General features: G+C 37.1%; 3 protein-coding genes across 7 annotated transcripts; 1 reads left to right on the top strand and 2 right to left on the bottom strand.

Annotated features, from left to right (window-relative positions):
- Positions 1–3,453: 3,453 nt before the first annotated feature.
- Positions 3,454–14,364, top strand: LOC109001771 (potassium channel KAT3). Of its 3 annotated transcripts, none has more exons than XM_018979169.2 (13): positions 3,467–3,716; positions 4,224–4,439; positions 5,648–5,809; positions 6,018–6,075; positions 6,202–6,519; positions 7,116–7,355; positions 7,946–8,044; positions 8,134–8,166; positions 8,964–9,149; positions 12,354–12,431; positions 13,125–13,194; positions 13,546–13,692; positions 14,106–14,364. In XM_018979169.2, exons 1-13 carry the CDS (start codon positions 3,544–3,546, stop codon positions 14,207–14,209), a joined length of 1,884 nt encoding a protein of 627 aa, XP_018834714.1. In that variant the 5' UTR covers positions 3,467–3,543; the 3' UTR covers positions 14,210–14,364. The 3 variants fall into 3 exon arrangements, with proteins under 3 accessions (XP_018834715.1, XP_018834714.1, XP_018834713.1); XM_018979168.2 differs by having other exon boundaries at positions 13,540–13,692; positions 14,106–14,290; XM_018979170.2 differs by lacking the exon at positions 8,964–9,149 and having other exon boundaries at positions 3,454–3,716; positions 13,540–13,692; positions 14,106–14,290.
- On the bottom strand, positions 8,305–15,676 carry LOC109001773. Of its 3 annotated transcripts, XR_001997926.2 has the most exons (5): positions 15,522–15,676; positions 14,599–14,650; positions 14,378–14,533; positions 12,811–13,065; positions 8,305–8,619 (listed from the first exon to the last, which is right to left on the bottom strand). XR_001997926.2 is itself a non-coding variant. In XM_018979174.2 (4 exons), exons 1-3 carry the CDS (start codon positions 15,601–15,603, stop codon positions 14,383–14,385), a joined length of 285 nt encoding a protein of 94 aa, XP_018834719.1. In that variant the 5' UTR covers positions 15,604–15,676; the 3' UTR covers positions 8,305–8,619; positions 14,371–14,382. The 3 variants fall into 3 exon arrangements, 2 of the variants coding, with proteins under 2 accessions (XP_018834719.1, XP_018834718.1); XM_018979174.2 differs by lacking the exon at positions 12,811–13,065 and having other exon boundaries at positions 14,371–14,533; XM_018979173.2 differs by lacking the exon at positions 12,811–13,065.
- A 638-nt stretch (positions 15,677–16,314) lies between these two features.
- On the bottom strand, positions 16,315–19,008 carry LOC109001769 (pentatricopeptide repeat-containing protein At2g29760, chloroplastic-like). The gene has a single exon (XM_018979163.2). The coding sequence runs from the start codon at positions 18,987–18,989 to the stop codon at positions 16,428–16,430; it is 2,562 nt and encodes an 853-aa protein (XP_018834708.2). The 5' UTR covers positions 18,990–19,008; the 3' UTR covers positions 16,315–16,427.
- Between the last annotated feature and the right edge of the window lie 203 nt (positions 19,009–19,211).

Here is a 19,211-nt window from a genome sequence, read left to right as displayed (position 1 = left end):
TTATATCTTCAACTATATATATATATATAAAGGCATTATATTCTTAAACTATATATATATATATAAAGGCATTATGCTCTTAGAGATGAGAGCAATGATTGTTCACTTCCTTCGGTATCTTCATTAGATGGACTTCACTTTGCAACGGTTAAACCGATGTTAAGGCAACAACAACATCCAATACAATTCTTCCATGTAAGCAAGTCCACACAAAAGCCATATAAGATCAATATACTAGATCAAATCAAGATTTTAGCAGAAAACACAACCACAACATCTTTCGAGTTTTCGACCCTCACAAACTTTAGACTGCCACTGCAAGTTCCGTTGCCCACCGCCGTGTTTTGCGTCACCAACGTGTTCTGTCGCCACCATCACAATAGGCACCTATTTTGTCGTTGCCTGTTCCGCCAATCACTAAATAACAGGCATGGAGTTTTTTTTTTTTTTTTTTCAACTCTCGCTCTTTTCTTCTCCCAGGCCATCTCTCCCTACCTGCCATCCAACTTTTCATTCATTTCCAAACTCTCTTTCTCAAGTCAAATACAGAGCTACGAGCTTTTTTATCAAATGCAAAAGCACAACCTAGCCTTTGTCTCGTCTAAGCCACCACCCTAGCCAAATCATATTGCTGTCCCATTGCAGCCTGCAAATGGAACTCAAGGAAGCACTGCTTCTACTAGAACAGATCGTTATTTGGTTGAGGAATTAGGATTTAACGTAGAGTAAGAGAATGGCGGTCTGTGAGTTATTTTCTCTTCGGTGGGTTTCATGCGAGAGGATGAAGAGACAAGGGAGAGGGGGTTGTGGAGTTTCGCATAGGATCGACTGCGGCGACTTTGATCGAGTGAGGAGGGTCACAATTTCTGTCTTGGAGAGGAGTGGGTGGAGAGGGGGGTGAGTTTCATGCGAGAGGATGGGAGACGGAGGAGAGGGGAGAGAGGGGGAGGGGGTGTGGGGTTTCACGTAGGGTGCATGCGCATGAGAATTAAAATGAGGAGTCTATTTGTCAACAGCCCATTGGAGGGCTGTTATTTGAAATTTATTAGACCGATTGATCTAAAGTTATTCTCTTATTAGATGGCTCTTATAGCATCATACATGGTTTTTATTATTGTGCCTGTCCATACATGGATGTTGGTGTGCTAACATTTTCTTAAAAGAATTTAAGAGCTTTTGTATAGGAGAAATAACCTATTATATTTCACGATGAATCTAAGATTTAGTTTGTTTTTACAATTATTCTCAACTTAACTCATTTGTAAAAACATACGAGACCTAAATGAGTTCCAATTATAAGATTAACTAATATTAAGTATAAATTCATACGTGGCTTAAAATTCATACGTATTCAAATTTTCTCTTGTCAAGTTACGAGAAAAATGGATAGAAAGGTGCAAAAAGGAAAGGTCTTATGACAATTTTTATTATTTTGATGTCTACTGTATAATTCATTTTCTTTTACTGTTCCCTAACTTAAGTAACACTATAACTTTTGCATCACGGGCTTCAAATTGATAGATATTTTGAGTATTTTTAGATTGGCCTAGATAGCATGGTTAATGGTTAAATACAAATTAACTAATAAAATTGATCTCTTTTAATTATTTTAAGTTTTTAAGACAAATTATGATTTCACATATAAGAACAAAGGTCATGAATTCAAAACTTTGATTCCATGTTTTATCTATTTAATTATATTTTTTAGATATTAAACTTATTTATTGAGAATGAATTTAGCTCATACGTAATAAAAATATTTAAATATAAAATAAATAATAAAATCTATCTATTTTACGCATGGTAAACTTTTGGGACCAAGCTTTAAGAAAATATGCAGAGAAAATGCCATCACAACGCACAATTAGAATTGCAAGAAGCGCCGAATCATGTCATCACATCAAGTTGCTCATATAATATCTGAAATTGACACCAGAAAAAAAATATAGAAAAAGAAAAGGAAATTAGTCATAACGTGTGCGCACAAATACAAGCTCGCGCGTCTCGTTTGTCGACACGTTGACTTTCAAGGTTTTACAAAAGGCAACTTGAGAATGGGAGCTAAAACGTGGGCCATTGAGTAGATTTTTTGATTGGATTTGGACGTGACTCCACAGTTATTATGTCATAAACAGTGCGCATAGCTCAAAATCAACCTAATGTCAACGTCCCTATACAACATGTCCAATAGCTATTGGACCTTCCACCGCCCTATTATTTTTATTTATTTATTTATTTTTATTATTATCCTTTTTCTTACTATTTTTTTTTTTAAGAAAAATGTCAACTTATGTTCGAATGCCATGGAAAAGCAATAAAAATTAGGAGTTTGAATCCTAAATGCAAGTGATTTGATTCCAAATATAGAACGCAGTGTACCCAACAGTTGATCAATCATAGGAGAGCTTGGAAAAAAACTGATTGATACCTGAAACAAAGAAGGGATAAAAAAAAAAAAACCATCTTGGCAACTGGCAAGAACTCAGTCCCCTCCTAACCCACAAAAAAAGCTAGTTTCATACTTGTGGAAAGGGGAAAAAAGGAAAGATTATTTAATATCTGAAAAAAGAAAAAATAACCATGCCAATTGTTTTTAGCTCAGAAAAAGATCTCAATTATTTTAGGGCTCGTTTGGATACAAATATAAGACCATCTCATCTCATTTAATTTAATTTTAACTAATAATCTCATTATTATTTACAAACTATCTCATCTCATCTCATCTCACTATTCAAACGGGCTCCTTAATTTGCGTATAATATGTTTAGCCACACCATGAAAGGTCAAGAGTAGACAGAATATGAGACGAGTTGATGACAAATATAAGAGAATCCATCGTTCCAACTACTACAGTATATATGGCATCAAAGTAAGCGGCAGATTGATCATCAATGACAATTGAATTCGCCTCTGTTTTTTCAACCCTTATATATTGGCTTAAACAATTTATTCCTAGCACATGTAGCAGCATCAGCATGCATGAGTTTGATACTTGATCAGAACCGTAAAAAAATTACAACATTGAAAATCAGACGATTGGACGGTGAGAATGTGTTGAAATCAGTATAAATACATAATAGTTGAGCGTTCTTTTATGACTTGGAGAGTCAGCAATTTGAATGTGAATAGCTTCAAGAATGTGTTAAAATCTGTATATTAGTTGAGTGATTTTTTTTTTTTTTCCCTGAATTGTAGAGTTAGCAAATTTAAAGCGATTACTTCAATACAATCAGTCAAACCCAATTAAATTAAATTATCACTGCACAAATCCAAATCAGTATTATAACACTAAATAATGTCCCTATGAAAGCTCTCTACCACCTTCCCCTTAATATTCTAATGAGCCCAGATTTGAAAACATTTACAAGATCAAATTATATGGCTAGATTTGGCATTCTTATATATATATATATAATATATATATATATATCTATATATATTGATGAGCCTATTAAAGAGCAAAAATATCAAGAACAAAATCAAATTATATGTGCACTAATATTGTGGAAGTAGAAGTCGGGGGCATAGAATCAAGAACTAAAGATGTCAGAAACGAGGTCGCCTCTACCTTTGCTATTCAGAAGACGTTCCAGTGGCGAAATCAAGAACTTAACCTCAGTTTCCAGCAGTCTTCTACCAGCTTTTGGAACCATCGTGGATGAAGGGCACTTGCAGCTCAAGAAATATGTAATTGCTCCCTACGATCGCAGATACAGGTGATATTTAAAACGACTGTAGTTTTCCAGAATCCTGATCTCTTTTTTCCCAATATATGTGTGTATGTTTTGGTGAAAAAATGAATGGAAAAAGTGCACATATACATGGAAAAAAAAGTGACTCTGCTACAATAGGTTGAGTCCTGGTAACTATTTTAAAAGCTTCTAATGTTTTCGGGGAGGAATTATATATAGCTCCAGTCAATGCAGTTCTATTTGCATATATGTTTTTCATTCATTAAACTTCTCTTTAAGACAAGAACAATCGGTCTGGTCGCTTTTAGAGCAGTGTTTAAAAGCGATGAAATAGATAGAGAAAACGATGTTTTTTTGAGGCTGTCCCAACCTGAGGGGACATTCAACATTTCAAAGCCAATTCCAGCTCTATTCAACAGTTACTATTATGATGAATCATATCCACCTCTTCATGATCTCTAACTTTTGGTCTAAATTATTGTGAATTTTGTTGAGAATCTGTATAAAAAACAGTAGTGGGGTGTGGCTCAGGTTGTGGCAGACATTTCTGGTGGTGCTAGTGGTTTACTCGGCATGGGCATCGCCTTTCGAGCTAGCCTTTGGAAAGGTCGCAAGCGGATCACTCGAGCCCGTTGATTTAGTCGTAGATGCCTTTTTCGTTGTTGATATAATCTTAACTTTCTTCATCGCTTACTTGGATAAGTCAACCTATCTCCTTGTCGATGACCGCAAGAAGATCGCTTTGAGGTAAGAAACACCTTTGTTTGATCTATGCATTTTATAGATAAGCTACACTCCAAAATTTTAATCACCAGAAATCTTCGAACCATACATGCCAACGTGATCTACATGAATTGATAGGTGGCTGTTGAACCGTTGGATGAATGGGTTGAGCTGACCAAGGAGGGGATTTTAGTAATGATCAGATTCTTGATCACGTTGTTAATTTTGTATTTATCATGCCAGTTTGAGGTAGACCCATTAGCGTAGAAAAGGGGTCTACGAAAATCCAGGGACTGTTTGCTATAGACTTCTTGCCTAACAAAGCCCCGACGAAAGTAGCCCTTGTAAATTTCGAAAGGGCAACTGTCTTTACCCTCCTGCATGTGTATAATATTTTTGTATAATAGGTATGCTGTATCACATTGTAGCCTGTAGGTAGTTTTTTTATTTAAAAAATTTACAAATAAAACTATTTAAAAATCATGGGAAATGATATTTGAAGGAGTGTTTAAACATCGCATAATCTTTTTAAAAAAATTGAATAACTATAAGCTCCACATGAAAAAAAATTAATTTTTTAATAATAAAATATACTATTTTTTTTAAAAAATTGTGTGCCGCTTACACACTCATTAATTATACATCAGGCAGAAATAGGGTTTATGTAAGATATGACCACACTAAGGAGTTTTAAGATGGATTTATTTTAAAACAAAAATTTGAGAATTTTATTTCTTCAATATTGTATTTTTTGTTTTTTGTTTTAATCAAACATGACATGATGATATTATTATATTTAGACCCAACGCCGGACTGAGGACAGGTATCAAAATTTAATAGGTGTTGATCGTTTGTGTTATAAGATGAATGAAATGGGCATTTTTATTCCAAATGCAAAATATGAGGACTATATTATATTGTTTTGTTGAAATTAAGAGTTTATTTTTTGAAATCATTTGGAGTACACAGACCAAATGATTTAATCCTAATAAATGAAGAAGGTATGCCCAATTTTTATTTGAAAAGGTTATAGAAGTAACTTCAACTAGAATGGATGATACCCTCTTTTCTAAGCTTTCAGATTTCAACCGTTAATCTGTTATGTTAGGCGTAATGGGATTTTTATTAAGTTTCTCAACCTTTCATTTTCATCTGTTTTCCTTCTATTTAAATGCTTGAATAGAAACATGAATGAATGTCAAGCTCTAACCAATTAAAATGATGCCTATCAGGTACGTCAAAAAATTATGGTTCCCCATGGACGTAGCCTCAACCCTGCCATTTCAGTTTCTATACAGAATCTTCACTGGCAAGATGCACCGAGGTGACGTATTTGGCTTCCTCAACCTGCTTCGCCTATGGCGACTCAGGCGTGTCAGTGAACTCTTCACAAGGTACATTCTAGTGTGGAGAACACATATTCTACGTTGTCGATATGGTAAGAATTGATTTAGCCGAAAATTTTTAAAAAATTTAATCTGACATATCGACAATGACGAGAATGTATCCTCCATGTTACTTGTAAATATAATTATTGTATGTATAAAGCATCAAGCTGCAAGAGCAACTTATCATTTCTAATTAGCACTTCATCTTCTCCAGGCTAGAGAAAGACACACGCTTCAGTTACTATTGGACAAGATACTGCAAGCTGATAGCCGTAAGTAGCTACCTCTATTCAACTATACCTTCACCTTTACTTCTTTATGCCATGCAAACTTCATTCAAAGGTGAAATTGTCTTACCTCAAGAGTTTTCATCACGGATTCTGACTAATCCATTGCAGGTTACGCTATTTGCAGTGCATTCAGCAGGCTGCTTCTATTACTGGCTTGCCGCCAGTCATGGACAGCCAGAGAATACATGGATTGGATCGCTGGTCCACGATTTCAAGCACAGGAACATCTGGTTAGGCTACACCTATTCCATGTACTGGTCGATTGTCACCCTCACCACCGTCGGCTATGGAGACCTGCATGCAGTGAATACAGGGGAGAAGATTTTCAATATGTTATACATGCTATTCAACATTAGCCTCACTGCTTATCTTATTGGAAATATGACAAATCTCATTGTCCACAGCGCTGCCCGAACATTTGCCATGGTAAAATCTCCTGCCCTCTTCCAGTTGATCTTTTTTTTAATAAAAAATATAGTTTATTTATATTTGATATTAAAGTTTAGGGTTTCCAATCAGTGGCCTAAAAGAACTGTTGACATTTATAAAAGCACTACTTGTACTGGATTGTCGATATTCTATACCAAATCACTGAAGCTTCTAGGAAGAGCAATAAGGCTTCGTTTGGTTACTAAACCTCTCTCAACACAAAATATAATAAACAATTCAACTTTTTCAAATTCTAAAATAATAATAATATTAAAAAATAATATTCTGACAATATTTTATCATCTCAACTCAACTCAACTCAACATCCAAACGCAACCTAAGAGCATTAACAAGCTCAAGACTCAAGATTATTCCTATGGAATTGGAAATAAGCCAAACATGTAAAGCAAAACCATTTTTATTTTTTTTTAATAAGTACATCCAAAGCAAAACTCCAACCACATCTGGTTTTGTAAAATGAACTGGATTGCTCAATTCTTCAAAAAGATGTCAATCCACTACAAAACCCATATACGCATTTTGGTCTCAGCCAGTCGTTTGAACACTGAAATGTTTGGATGATGGGTTTGCAGAGAGATGCCATCAATCAGATATTAAACTATGGAAGCAAAAATAGACTCCCAGAAGGACTGAGAGAACAAATGCTGGCACACATGCAACTCAAATTCAAGACAGCAGAGCTAAAGCAGGAAGCAGTACTAGAGAACCTGCCCAAGGCAATAAGATCAAGCGTTGCCCAGCACCTTTTCCGCAGAACTGCTGAAAACACCTACCTATTCAAAGGAGTCTCAGAAGACTTCATTGCCCAATTGGTAAATATATTTCTTCCCTCTCAATCCAATAATATAGCATGCGGATGAGTGATGTTTTTACGAATACTAGTAGTAATAATGACAGTAATAATCCAATGAAATTTTTGCAACTAGTGGAAAAGATTAAGATGTTAAACCATAGTCAGCATGATTACTAAAACAAAAAATCTACTCAACCTCCTACTATTCACACAACCTCCACACTCCACATTATTTTTAATTTTTATTATTTTTTTCTTTTATTAAATATTTATTATATGAATAATGAATAAAAAATTTGAAATAATTTAAAAAGAATAAACTCAAAAAAAAATTTTAAAAAAATATTAAAAATTTAAAAAATTTAAAAAAGTGTGGAGTGTGGAGTGTGGTGGAGGTTGTGTAGCAAAGCTCTACTAAAAACATTTATATTGATCATGAAGGTTCCATATGTCTAGGGCACTTTAGGGTAAAACCACAGGATCGCCAGTTCACCAGTAACTCAATCATCAGTATCAAATAAGAAACTCAGAGTACTAAGCAGGAAAAATTGATCTTTAATTCTAGAAAGCTGCTCTCTTAGTAGTACCTGGTGTAATTTCTTCTCACAGGTGACAGAGATGAAAGCAGAATATTTTCCACCTAAGGTGGAAGTTATCTTACAAAATGAAATAGCAACGGATTTCTACATCTTAGTATCAGGAGCAGTGGTATACCATCTTTCCCTCCCTCCCTCCCTATGGCATTCTCATTCTATACAATCTCAGGTGCACAATCTGAATCATATCTGGAAGTGCAGGACATACTGACATACAAGAATGGAACAGAGCAGGTATAGCATCTCTCTCTCTCTCTCTCTCACTAAAGGAAAAACCACCACGAGGTAACAGATTCTCAATTTAATAGGCAGACAAAATTCAGAAAAAAAGTAATTCTCTTGAAACTTATGTTGCATTGTACATCCTAATCATCATGTAACCCAGAGATTTCATTCACATTACATCAAAGTGAACAAAAAAAAAAAAGGCTTACAAATTTTAATAGGGAATCGCATATTTTTGCACAAAATAAGAATTTAAGAGGATGAACAATCATAGAGAGACTGTCCTGCCCTTGATGCAAATTCTGGATCAAAACTTACAAGAGATTACATCTGACAGACTACTGATAGTTTCTAGTGTATCTACAAGAAGATGCAACAAACCACATCAGACTTGCTGAAAGGCCGCATTTTCTCTTAAAAAAAACAGATCAATTCTCGTCACTATACACTTTCAACAGCAACCTGCAATCGAAAATTGACAAAATATAGTGTAAACCAGGTCCATGATGGGGGAATGTACTCATTAAGAAAAGTGTCCATCACAACTATCAACACAATATATAAAATTGCACACAATAAAAATACATAGCAAAAAAAAGGCTATGTCAGTCTTGATCATCCTTTCTGAAAGATACACACGGGAGAGAGTTCCAAAAGATCACCCCCCCTCAAAACTAACATAAAAAAGAAAAGAGATGATGCCAGGGAGATTCTGCTCATGTTTTAAACAGAAAACCATAAACCTTTCTGAAAGTGACCTAACACATTTTTTATGTTATTTGAATGGACTCATATGAGTTTTTCAGTTTTTGTCAAAGCTCGGATCTGCAGACATGGCTGGGGAAATTGGGGTGTTTTTCAATATCCCGCAACCTTTTACAGTGAGAACCAGGAGGCTGTCCCAGGTCATTAGACTCAGTCATCATGATTTCAAGCAAATGCTGCAACCACATAGTGAAGATGGAAAGACAATTATCTCCAACTTCATTCAGGTTTTTTTTTTTTTTTGATAAGTAAATAGATAGCTTTATTGAATAGAATGAAACTAGGCAATGCCCAAGTACACAGGAAGTATACAAAGTGAGACACCTAATTACATTCTAGTGAACTGAAAAGAAGATAGAAACTCATGGACACTCCGACCCTTCAGTACAATAGCAGAAAACCACTGTAAAAGAGAGAATACAAAAAAATTCCAGATTTCCCCCACTGCACTCTCCTTGTTGTTAAAGCATCTATCATTCCTTTTTGACCATAAAGACCACATTAAGCACAAATGTATCATACGCCACGCTGCTGCCAATTTTGCACTGTTATGCCTCCTGTTCCAGCATGCTAGTAGTTCCACCACACTCTTAGGCATTACCCAACTCAGTCCGGCTCTACCAGCCCATAATTCCCCCACCATCTCACAATGTAAAAGCAAATGATTTATTGATTCTCCATTCCTTTTGCACATGTAGCACCACTCCATGACCACCATACCCCGCTTCCTTAAATTATCAACCGTCAATATCTTTCCAAGCACGGCTGTCCAAGTAAAAAATGCAACTTTAGACGGAACTTGTGCTTTCCAAATATTCTTCCATGGAAAAAAGATGGGTTGTAGTGCTGTCAAAACCTTGTAAAAAGATTTAACAGTAAAATTTTTTCTCCTCGTGTGAATCCACAACATACGGTCTCCCCCATTTCCTCCTACATTTGCTAAATACAAGTGGCTAAAAAAAGGCTGTCATCTTATCAAGTTCCCAATCCTGAGCATTTCTGATAAAAGTGACGTTCCAAGTTACCGTCCCATTGGTACAACACAGTACATCTGAAACTGCCGCCTGCTGATTTCCAGCCATGTTAAAAGCGACTGGAAAGATAATGGAAAGAGGTCTTTCCCCACTCTAAGCATCGTGCCAGAAGTGAAGTCTTGCTCCATCACCCATTCCAAACCTAATATGTTTTTCAAAGATGTTCCACCCCTTGCTAATAAATTTCCATAAGCTCACTCCTTATCCTACCCTCCTTAGAACACCATCCCCCTCCCACTCTCCCACTCACTACCGTACTTGTGTTTGATTACCTCTCTCCACAATGAGTTCCCTTCCATTTGATACCTCCACAACCACTTACCAAGAAGGGATTTGTTGAAGGTGCTCAAATTTTGTACCCCTAATCCCCTGTTCGCAATTGGACAGCACACCCTTTGCCAACTTACAAGGTGGAATTCGGTTTCCTCCCTTGTCCCCCCCCAAAAAAAAAAAAAAACAAAAAAGCTCTAAACAACTTTTCCATACGGTTAGCCACTCCCACCGGCAAAGGAAAGAGGGAAAGGTAGTAAGTAGGAAGATTGAAAAGGGTATTAATAAGTGCTAATCTCTCCCCTTTTGATAAATATTGCCGCTTCCACCCCGATAGTCTTTTCTCAATCTTCTCTATCACTCCATCCCAAATGCTCTTTGGTTTAAATGACGCCCCCAAGAGGAGTCCAAGATATTTCATAGGAAGTGAAAATTTTTTACATCCCAACAACTTAGCTAGAGAAGCAATATTACTCATAACCCCCACCGGTACCAACTCTGACTTCCCCAAGTTCACCTTAAGTCCCGAAACAGCTTTAAAACACAAGACAGCCCTTAGAGCTTGAATCTGGTCACTAGCAGCATCATAAGCGTGTCATCCGCAAATAATAAGTGAAAAATGGAACTGACACCATTACTATTGTTGCCCATCGAAAAACCAGTAATAAAACCCCCCCTAACGGTAGCCTCCACCATGCGGCTCAAAGCCTCCATAACTAAAACAAAGAGGAATGGTGATAATGGATCCCCTTGTCGCAAACCCCTTGAAGGCTGAAAAAAACCACAAGATTTTCCATTGACTAAAACCGAGAACCGAGTGGTCGAAACACAATGTTTAATCCATTTGCACCACTTGCTTCCAAAACCACATCTTCTCAACATATAAAAGAGGAAATCCCAACACACATGATCATAGGCCTTTTCTATGTCCAACTTGCATAGGACCCCCTTAATGCATTCTCTTAACCGGCTGTCCAAACACTCATTTGCTATCAAAATGGAGTCCAAAATTTCCCTCCCCCGAACGAAAGCATTTTGAGGTTTGGAAATGAGTTTGTTCATCACCAAACTCATGTGATTAGCTAACACCTTTGAAATAATCTTGTAGATCCCACCTACCAAGCTAATTGGCCGGAACTCTTTCAAATTATGAGCACCAACTATCTTGGGGATAAAAGCAATAAAAGTAGCATTTAATGACTTCTCAAACTTAAGATTAGAATGAAAAGCATGGAAAATCTGCATCACTTCCTCCTTCACTATCTCCCAACATTCATGAAAAAAAGCCATCCGGGCCCGGGGCTTTATCCTTGCACATGCCTCTCACCACTAGATGCACCTCATCTTCAACAAACGGCCTCTCCAACCAACTTGCTACCTCTGAATCTAGCTGGTCAAACAATAAACCATCCAGTTTGGGGCGCCACTCAACTTTTTCAGCTAGGAGCTCCTCATAATACTGCACTATATGGTCTTGGATCTCTTCGGGAGATTGTAACACATTCGAGCCTGAATGAAGGACTTCAATAGCGTTGTGGCGCCTATGAGAATTGGCCACCTTGTGAAAGAACTTAGTGTATTTATTTCCCTCCTTCAACCAAAGCGCCCTTGATTTCTGCCTCCAAGATATTTTCTCCATCAACAACACTTTCTCGATTTCGATTACCGCCACTTTCTTTCTTGACAAAGAATCCTCATTCACCTCTCCAATTCATTCAGGTTTTAAAAATTGTGATCTGTTCTATTCTCAGCTATAATCAGAATCAATGTTTTATCAAGAAATTAAACAGATCAGACATCACAAAAGAAGTCATAGGGAAAATTACTTCTCCCTGGAAAGTCCATATGGGGACTTAAAGAAGTTGAAAATGTTTTAAACAAGCACATGTAGGGTTGCTTTGACATTGACACAGCAGAAGAACCCTTATGGTTTGGTGTGAAAATAAAGCAAGCCCTTATTTTTGTATGGATAGATATCATGATCTGAACAAAAAGCAATTTTAGCCATGGAATTTGGCTTCAAAATATAGCTAGCAGCTGGAGAATCCATTCTTTCTTTCCTTCTTTATATTTTTATATCTCACTCTAATGTCAGATGTATTTATTTATACTGAATCCTCCACACAGTACCTGAAGGGCTTAAAACAAGAGATGCTAGAGGAAATACCCTATGTAACAGAATTGCTAGGTGGCCTGACCACAGAGGTATATATTCTTTAATTTTCCATATATACACTATGCTTGCAAACCTGATTCTTCTTATCTGGGTGTTAATGAGCAAGATTTACCACATCCTTGGAATGCCTACTAAACACATTCACTGTATCAGAAAAAGATTGAACCTGTGACTTCATTTTGCACCACTATTTTAAGGGGCCGAGATGTCATATATAAGTACTTTCAATTATAGTAAGTTGATATTGTGTTTTGAAATATCTAATATGGTTAAAATATCCTCATATAACGTATGGACAACAGCTTGTCAAATGCAAATAAGAATCTTTTTTGATTTTTCAAGAAAAAACAAGTGTAACGTAAGGAAAGTAATGCATTTAAAGGGAAAAGGAAGGATTTAAAACTTTACCATTTTAGCCTCAATTTTGTGGGAATGCTTCCATACAAAATGGGAGGAGAGGGGGGCAATGAAGGTAGGAAAAAAAAACTCAAACTTCACCAAAGTTGAGTCTTCATTCCATACATACAGGAAAACAAAATTTTAACAGGTAAGAGAAATCCAGTGGCACTTAGACAGGTACAATGCAATCCTAGCTATTTGTGAAAATGTCATCTTCTGATCTATTTGTCATTCCGGTGACAGATATGTCATTGTTTCCCAGGCCTGTTACAAATTCCAGTTGCAATAATTAGGTAGTGATAATCAGTGCATATTCTTTGCAGCATACAGTGCCAAATGAGGGCACACACAATCATGAAGCCCCGAGTTATCATGGAGATCCAAATGTAGAAGGTAACCTAAAGCCTCATTCAATATAAAATTAAGAGACAGCTATTAGTATTTGTGCACACTTTTTTAACTCGGATGTAGGTGAGACATGGAATATCAGGTAAGAGTTACACATAATGTCCCATACCCTGCATGGTTTCTCATGATTACCCACAACTGGCATACTTTCATGAGCAGAACATACTGGCTGCCCCTTGGATCAATCCTTCAATTAGTGTATGTAACATACTGGGCTCGCAACCAACAGATACAAGTCAAGATTGCTACATATTTTTCTTAAATAAATGCCAATTTAAGAACTCTTAGGAATTTGTGAACTTCAGTAGAATTCAAGCTACTGTCTTGCAGGAACAGAAGAAACTTCTAAATCAATAACAAGCACATTTTTCATAAGGGTGATAGTCCATGGGCATCATCCAAATGAAAATGCAAAGGAAGATGACATGATGGGAAAGCTTATAAATCTGCCTGACTCAATAGAAGGCCTTTTCAGATTAGCAGGTATTACCACACATGCATACCTCCAAAAGATTCTCAAATGCTAGTATTTTTCATGAATCATTACCAGAAGACATGCTAAAGTACTTAACCAAACACTGATTCACTATCAAGATACTGTGAGATATCCTCGGCAGAAAACATACAAGTCCAAAATACATTTTAAATGTTTCACCAACAAATCAGAGGGACTGTGAGTCAGTGTGTGACAATTTAAAATTGAATTCATGAGATCTCATGAGTCAACAATAGATGGGCTAAGGTTCGGTGCTTTGACATATGTCCAAATTATTTAGACTATATGTGACAATAATTTTCTACTCTCACTCTATGTCAATTTATTGATTCACTATTCGTATGAATTAAACAAGAGAAGACTCACCAGACTGATATACTCTTACATTTTGTCAATGCAGAGAAAAAGTTTGGCAAAAGAGGAAGCAAAGTTCTCATGGTTGATGGCTCAGAAGTGGAAGAGTTGAGGGCTTTAAGAGAGAATGACCACTTGTTTATCTTTTGAACGCTAACATAATATTTGATCAAATGCCACCTTAGTAATCCATTGCCATGGGCAAGTGATGATTTCAAACCATCTTCAAAGTATTTCAGAAGCATGACATTGTTCTCTTTGAATTCATATCTGTCATCAAGGCTCAAAGAGATACCGGTGGAAAATAGTACCACTTACAACTTTTAATCTCTGCTGTTGAACATGTCTAAGACAGTGTAAGCAGCTTTCTGAAATCGTTCCTTCTCTTCCTCCAAGGTCCTCTTCCTCTCAAGAGCAGAATCTTTGCATTTCTCCATCTCTTCCATTATTCCAGCAGAGTTTTGATCAATCTCACTGCAGAGTATGGTAGTGATGAGAAGCAATATCTATCAACTTAGTAGTGCTAATTACAAACTCACTTAATCATTTTAAGCATGTTTTCCATTGCCCCTTGGAATTCTTGCAACATATCTGCATTCAGTAAAAGCAACATCAAGTTTGAAGGAAAAAATGCGCAGGTTCTAGGAATCTTCATTGGAAGCAATAAACTCTACTCGTCGTCAAAATGGAAGCAAATCAAGCGTGTAGCTGACTCAACTAGAGCAAAAAGGATTTTGGTTGGTGTGAGCATCAAACCCACGACCTCTGATTGGAGAGGCTTCAGTACTTCGAATCTGTTCTAATATGCTTTATCATTTATAAATGAACTAGTATAAATACACACGGTGAGAAAGAGAATCTTCGCAGATGTGACGTGATCCACTATTTCTCAGATACTACGTACGGACGGACAAGTTCAGAGGTCGCTTATTAATGAATGTTATCTTAAAGAAAACGGTGGCAAGAAACGTCGCTTATTAAAAACTTAGAGACACAGAAGATGCTTTGGCAGATTTGGTTCAACATTGAAATATCACCAATTACTCAAGTATTGGTGGATAATTAGCATGAATCTATGATACTCCTGGTGCGATGTCTGTTACAAGAAAAATGAAAAAAATAAAAATGAGAGAGAGAGAGAGAGAGCGAGCGAGCTTGCGCTTAACATTTTATGCGATAAAATAAAGCCTTTCACATTTACAGGAAGCTTGAAGGAATTCAATTACTAACGAACTCTTTGGCGTCTTGGAAAGCACTTTTGTTCCTTTCATTTTGCTGAAATAAAATCGAAGGAATCGTACAACCGAAGTAGTAAACGTGATTTGACAGATTAATCACAGTGAGAATTTTTTAACTCTTTATTTTCCCTTCCAAACCATGTGAAATTTCTCAACATCACCAAATTATATTTAGGATAGACGGCGATAGACTTATGTGTGTCTGCGAGAGACAAGCAACTGACCGTAGACGAGAGAGGAGAGCTGAGAGTCAGCTTCCGGAGCAGTAAGGAGTTGAGCATCCGAGTGAGGTGGGGAGGTCGCCATTGCTTTCCTCTCTGGGAGAGTTTGAGAGTCGGACTTCTATAGTTCTAATGGGCGGGACGGGATTTCAGAGGGAAGGCTGCCTCGAAGTTCTGAAACGTGCCCCCCGACTCGAACTGCTTTTATATTGAAGTGCACAATGAAATGGGCCTAATTAACTTTTACAAAATGGTAATGAGTTTGGGCTTGCCCACTTCAACCTGCACCGTTGGTCCGTTTCGCATTTCTTCGGCAAAACTTGATTATTCGTAGTTTTAGATGTTCAAACATCGTCTTTTAGAGATCGTTTGGATTGAGAAATTCTCTCATCTCATCTCATTTAATTATTATAATTTTTTATATTTTTATATAAATTATAATAAATAATTTAATTTTTTTAAATTTTAAAATAAAAATAATATTTTATTCAACTTTCATCTCATCTCAACTCACTATCCAAATATTTTGTTAATGTTTCCTTTCAAATTTGATGCAATACTCCACATTTTGAAGAGAATTTTGTCACAACCGCCTTTACCACTTAAATAAATTTAAACTAAATCCGATTAAGATCAATGCTTCAAAATCTCTTTCGTTGATTTGAAAGCAAGGGTCAGAGATAGATTATCTTAGAAAATTTATTTGATTTTGGCTCCCCATTATTTATTTCCCACTTATATTCTTGACGGCCAAACAAAAAAACTCAAAAAGTAAAAGCTTGCTCTCAAAAGAAAATGTTGACCAAAATTAATATGGTATAATGTTCAACTCATTTCTTGTCTTTTTATCTTTACATTTTTCTTTTTCTATCGAAAACAATGAAGAGCTTTTACAAGCCAAAACTGGATTTACCAGTAATCTTTACAGGAGCAATAGCCGTCTATAAATCGATGAAACCTGTAATTATCCCTGACAATAATTTCTCTATTATAAACCTGAGATATAATCTTCATAGCCAAGTGACAGCCTCCACAAATCCGCAGGTTGTTCACAACCCGGATGGGAGTTCCTGCAAGGCTGCTTATAAGACCGAAAGCAACGGCCAACTTCTCGCTATGCTGAGATGATGCCTCTTCCTCTGGTTCTTCTTTTGGTAATCTTTCCTCTAACTCATCCAACATGGCATAAATTTCTGCAGATTGAGGGCTAAAAAAATCTCCAGCTCTGAATTCATGAACAATGCCGTTCAGCTCTATTAGACTGCATCCTGGGTGCTTCTGTACCCCTAGATCATGCAGTTTCTTTCTCGCCCAGCTCACTTCATCCCATCTACCGGCCTTTGCATATATGTTTGAGAGTAGCACATGAGCTGCATCATTTAGAGGGTCAATCTCTGTGAGATGTTTAAATGCATGCTCTGCTAAATCTATGTTTTGGTGGCTTCCACATGCTCTAAGCAAGGCACTCCAGATTGAGACATCTGGTTCTATTGGCATACTATCAATGAGTTTTACCGCCTCTTCTAACTTCCCAACTCGACCTAGAAGATCAACCATGCACCCATAATGCTGGATTCTAGGAGCAATTTTGTAGACAGTAGTCATGTTGTTGAAATACTTGTACCCTTCATCAATTAAACCTCCATGACTACAAGCAGATAAAAGAGCTATAAAGGTGACATAATCTGGCTCTATTACTGTTTCTTCCATTTTCAGGAAAAGATCAATCGCTTCCCGAGCTTTCCCCTCCATGGCATGCGCTCCAATGATTGCTGTCCACACAAACACATTTTTCTCCGTTATCTCAGAAAATAACTCGTAGGCTTTATCAATGCTTCCGCACTTTCCATACATGTCAATTAGGGCAGTCCCCAACATGCTATCCAATTCAATATGATTCTTTTTTACGTAAACATGGACCCAAATGCCATTGTTCAATGCCCCAACACTAGCAGAGGAGGATAGCAAACTGATCAAAGTGAGCTTGTCGGGTTTTACATTTAGACTTTGCATATTAAGGAACAGCTTAAACGATTCACTGTGATGATGAAACCTGGTGCAGCACTTGATCAAGGTGTTCCAAGAAATCACGTCCTTCTCAGGGATTTCATTGAAGAAGGCTATTGCCTTCTCTATATCTCCACTTCTGCAAAACCCATCCAACATTGAATTCCACGACACTACAGTCTTACATGGCAACTGCTCAAATATTTTCCAAGCTTCATCCAATAGTTCACATTTTGCGTAGTGGTCTATCAAGGCATTCCCAAGAAACCCGTCAACAATCATGCCATATTTGACAATCATATTGTGGATGGATCTGCCTAACTCACGGTCCCCCATACGAGCACAGGCCGAAAGTGCAGTCAGAAGAACAACCTCATCCGGCTCCATATTTTGAGATCTCATTTCTTTGAACAACTCTAGACCTTCATAATAATAACCTCTTTGAACATAACCTGAAATCATCGTAGTCCATGTAATCAAATTCTTCTCTCTCATCTGCTCAAACAGGCACCTGGCTGCGTTGATTTTATTAGATTTCACATACCCACTGACCATTGTAGTCCATAAGACAACGTCAATTTCATATTTACATTTAGCCACAAGATCCTGTGCTCTCTCCATTTCCCCACACTTGACATACATATCCACCAGACAATTTAACAAATTCTGACTAATCCCCAACTCATTTTCTTCAATATAAAGATATAATTTCTCTCCCATTTTCAAGTCTCTCAATTTTGTACAGGCCGAAACCAAGCTAACCATGGTTATTTCATCAGGTTTAACCCCGCTGACCTTCATCCTCCAGAACAGACTCAAAGCCTCCCGAGGCATTCCCTGACGAATATAGCACGATATGATGGTATTCCAACTAACCACGTCTCTCTCAGGCAAATTCTCGAACAGCTGGTGTACGTATTTCAGTTCCCCGCCTTTCAAGTACAAACCCATTAGAACATTCGCCAAAGACTTATTGAAACCTAATCCACATTTCAAAATTCGACCGTGAACTTCCTTTCCTTCTCGGAAGGCAGAGACACCAGAACAAGCATGAAGAAGGAAACGAAAAGTGGAAATATCGAGTGGTACCCCTCGGGTAACCATGTGATGGTAAGTTGAGAAGACCTCTCGCGGAGAACCATTTTTTATTTGGCTTTCAATAAGTGTGTTCCAAATTATAGTCTCCGGGCCGTGTTCTTGGCTCAAAATATGGTGAACATAGCTGAGGTTCTCGTTGGAGATGAAGAAATGAAGGACATGGCTGGCTATGAGAGGGTCGTGGATGAGGTTTGTGGTGATTAAATGGGCGTGAATTCGTGAGAATTCCCTGATATTTGAACAAGATCTCAACAAAGAGATGGCGCCATCGGTGGGTATGGAAACGGGTTTGTGGGTGAAAATGTCTGTTGATCTCCGCGTAGGAACAGAGGGAGATGACAGGACAGAGGGAGAGATTGTCGCCATTACTGTGTAATAGCCGTTGATTCCCCTTCATTTTTTTATGCTATAAAAAGAGTTCACTACAAATAAAAGAAGGAAACTGCTACACCCACGGAAGATTTCGGTAACCGAAAGGCAAATGTTTTTTTTTTGTTGCTTTTTTTTTTTTAAATCATTTTTTTAAACACTTTAAATATTTTGGAAAAATATAAAAAAAATTATAAATTTATTTAAAAACACTTATTT

Source organism: Juglans regia, chromosome 8 (genome assembly GCF_001411555.2).
Source record: "Juglans regia cultivar Chandler chromosome 8, Walnut 2.0, whole genome shotgun sequence".
NCBI classification, from domain to species: domain Eukaryota; kingdom Viridiplantae; phylum Streptophyta; class Magnoliopsida; order Fagales; family Juglandaceae; genus Juglans; species Juglans regia.
The sequence above is the reverse complement of the archived record's forward strand: the minus strand, read 5'-3'. Positions and strand labels throughout refer to the sequence as shown.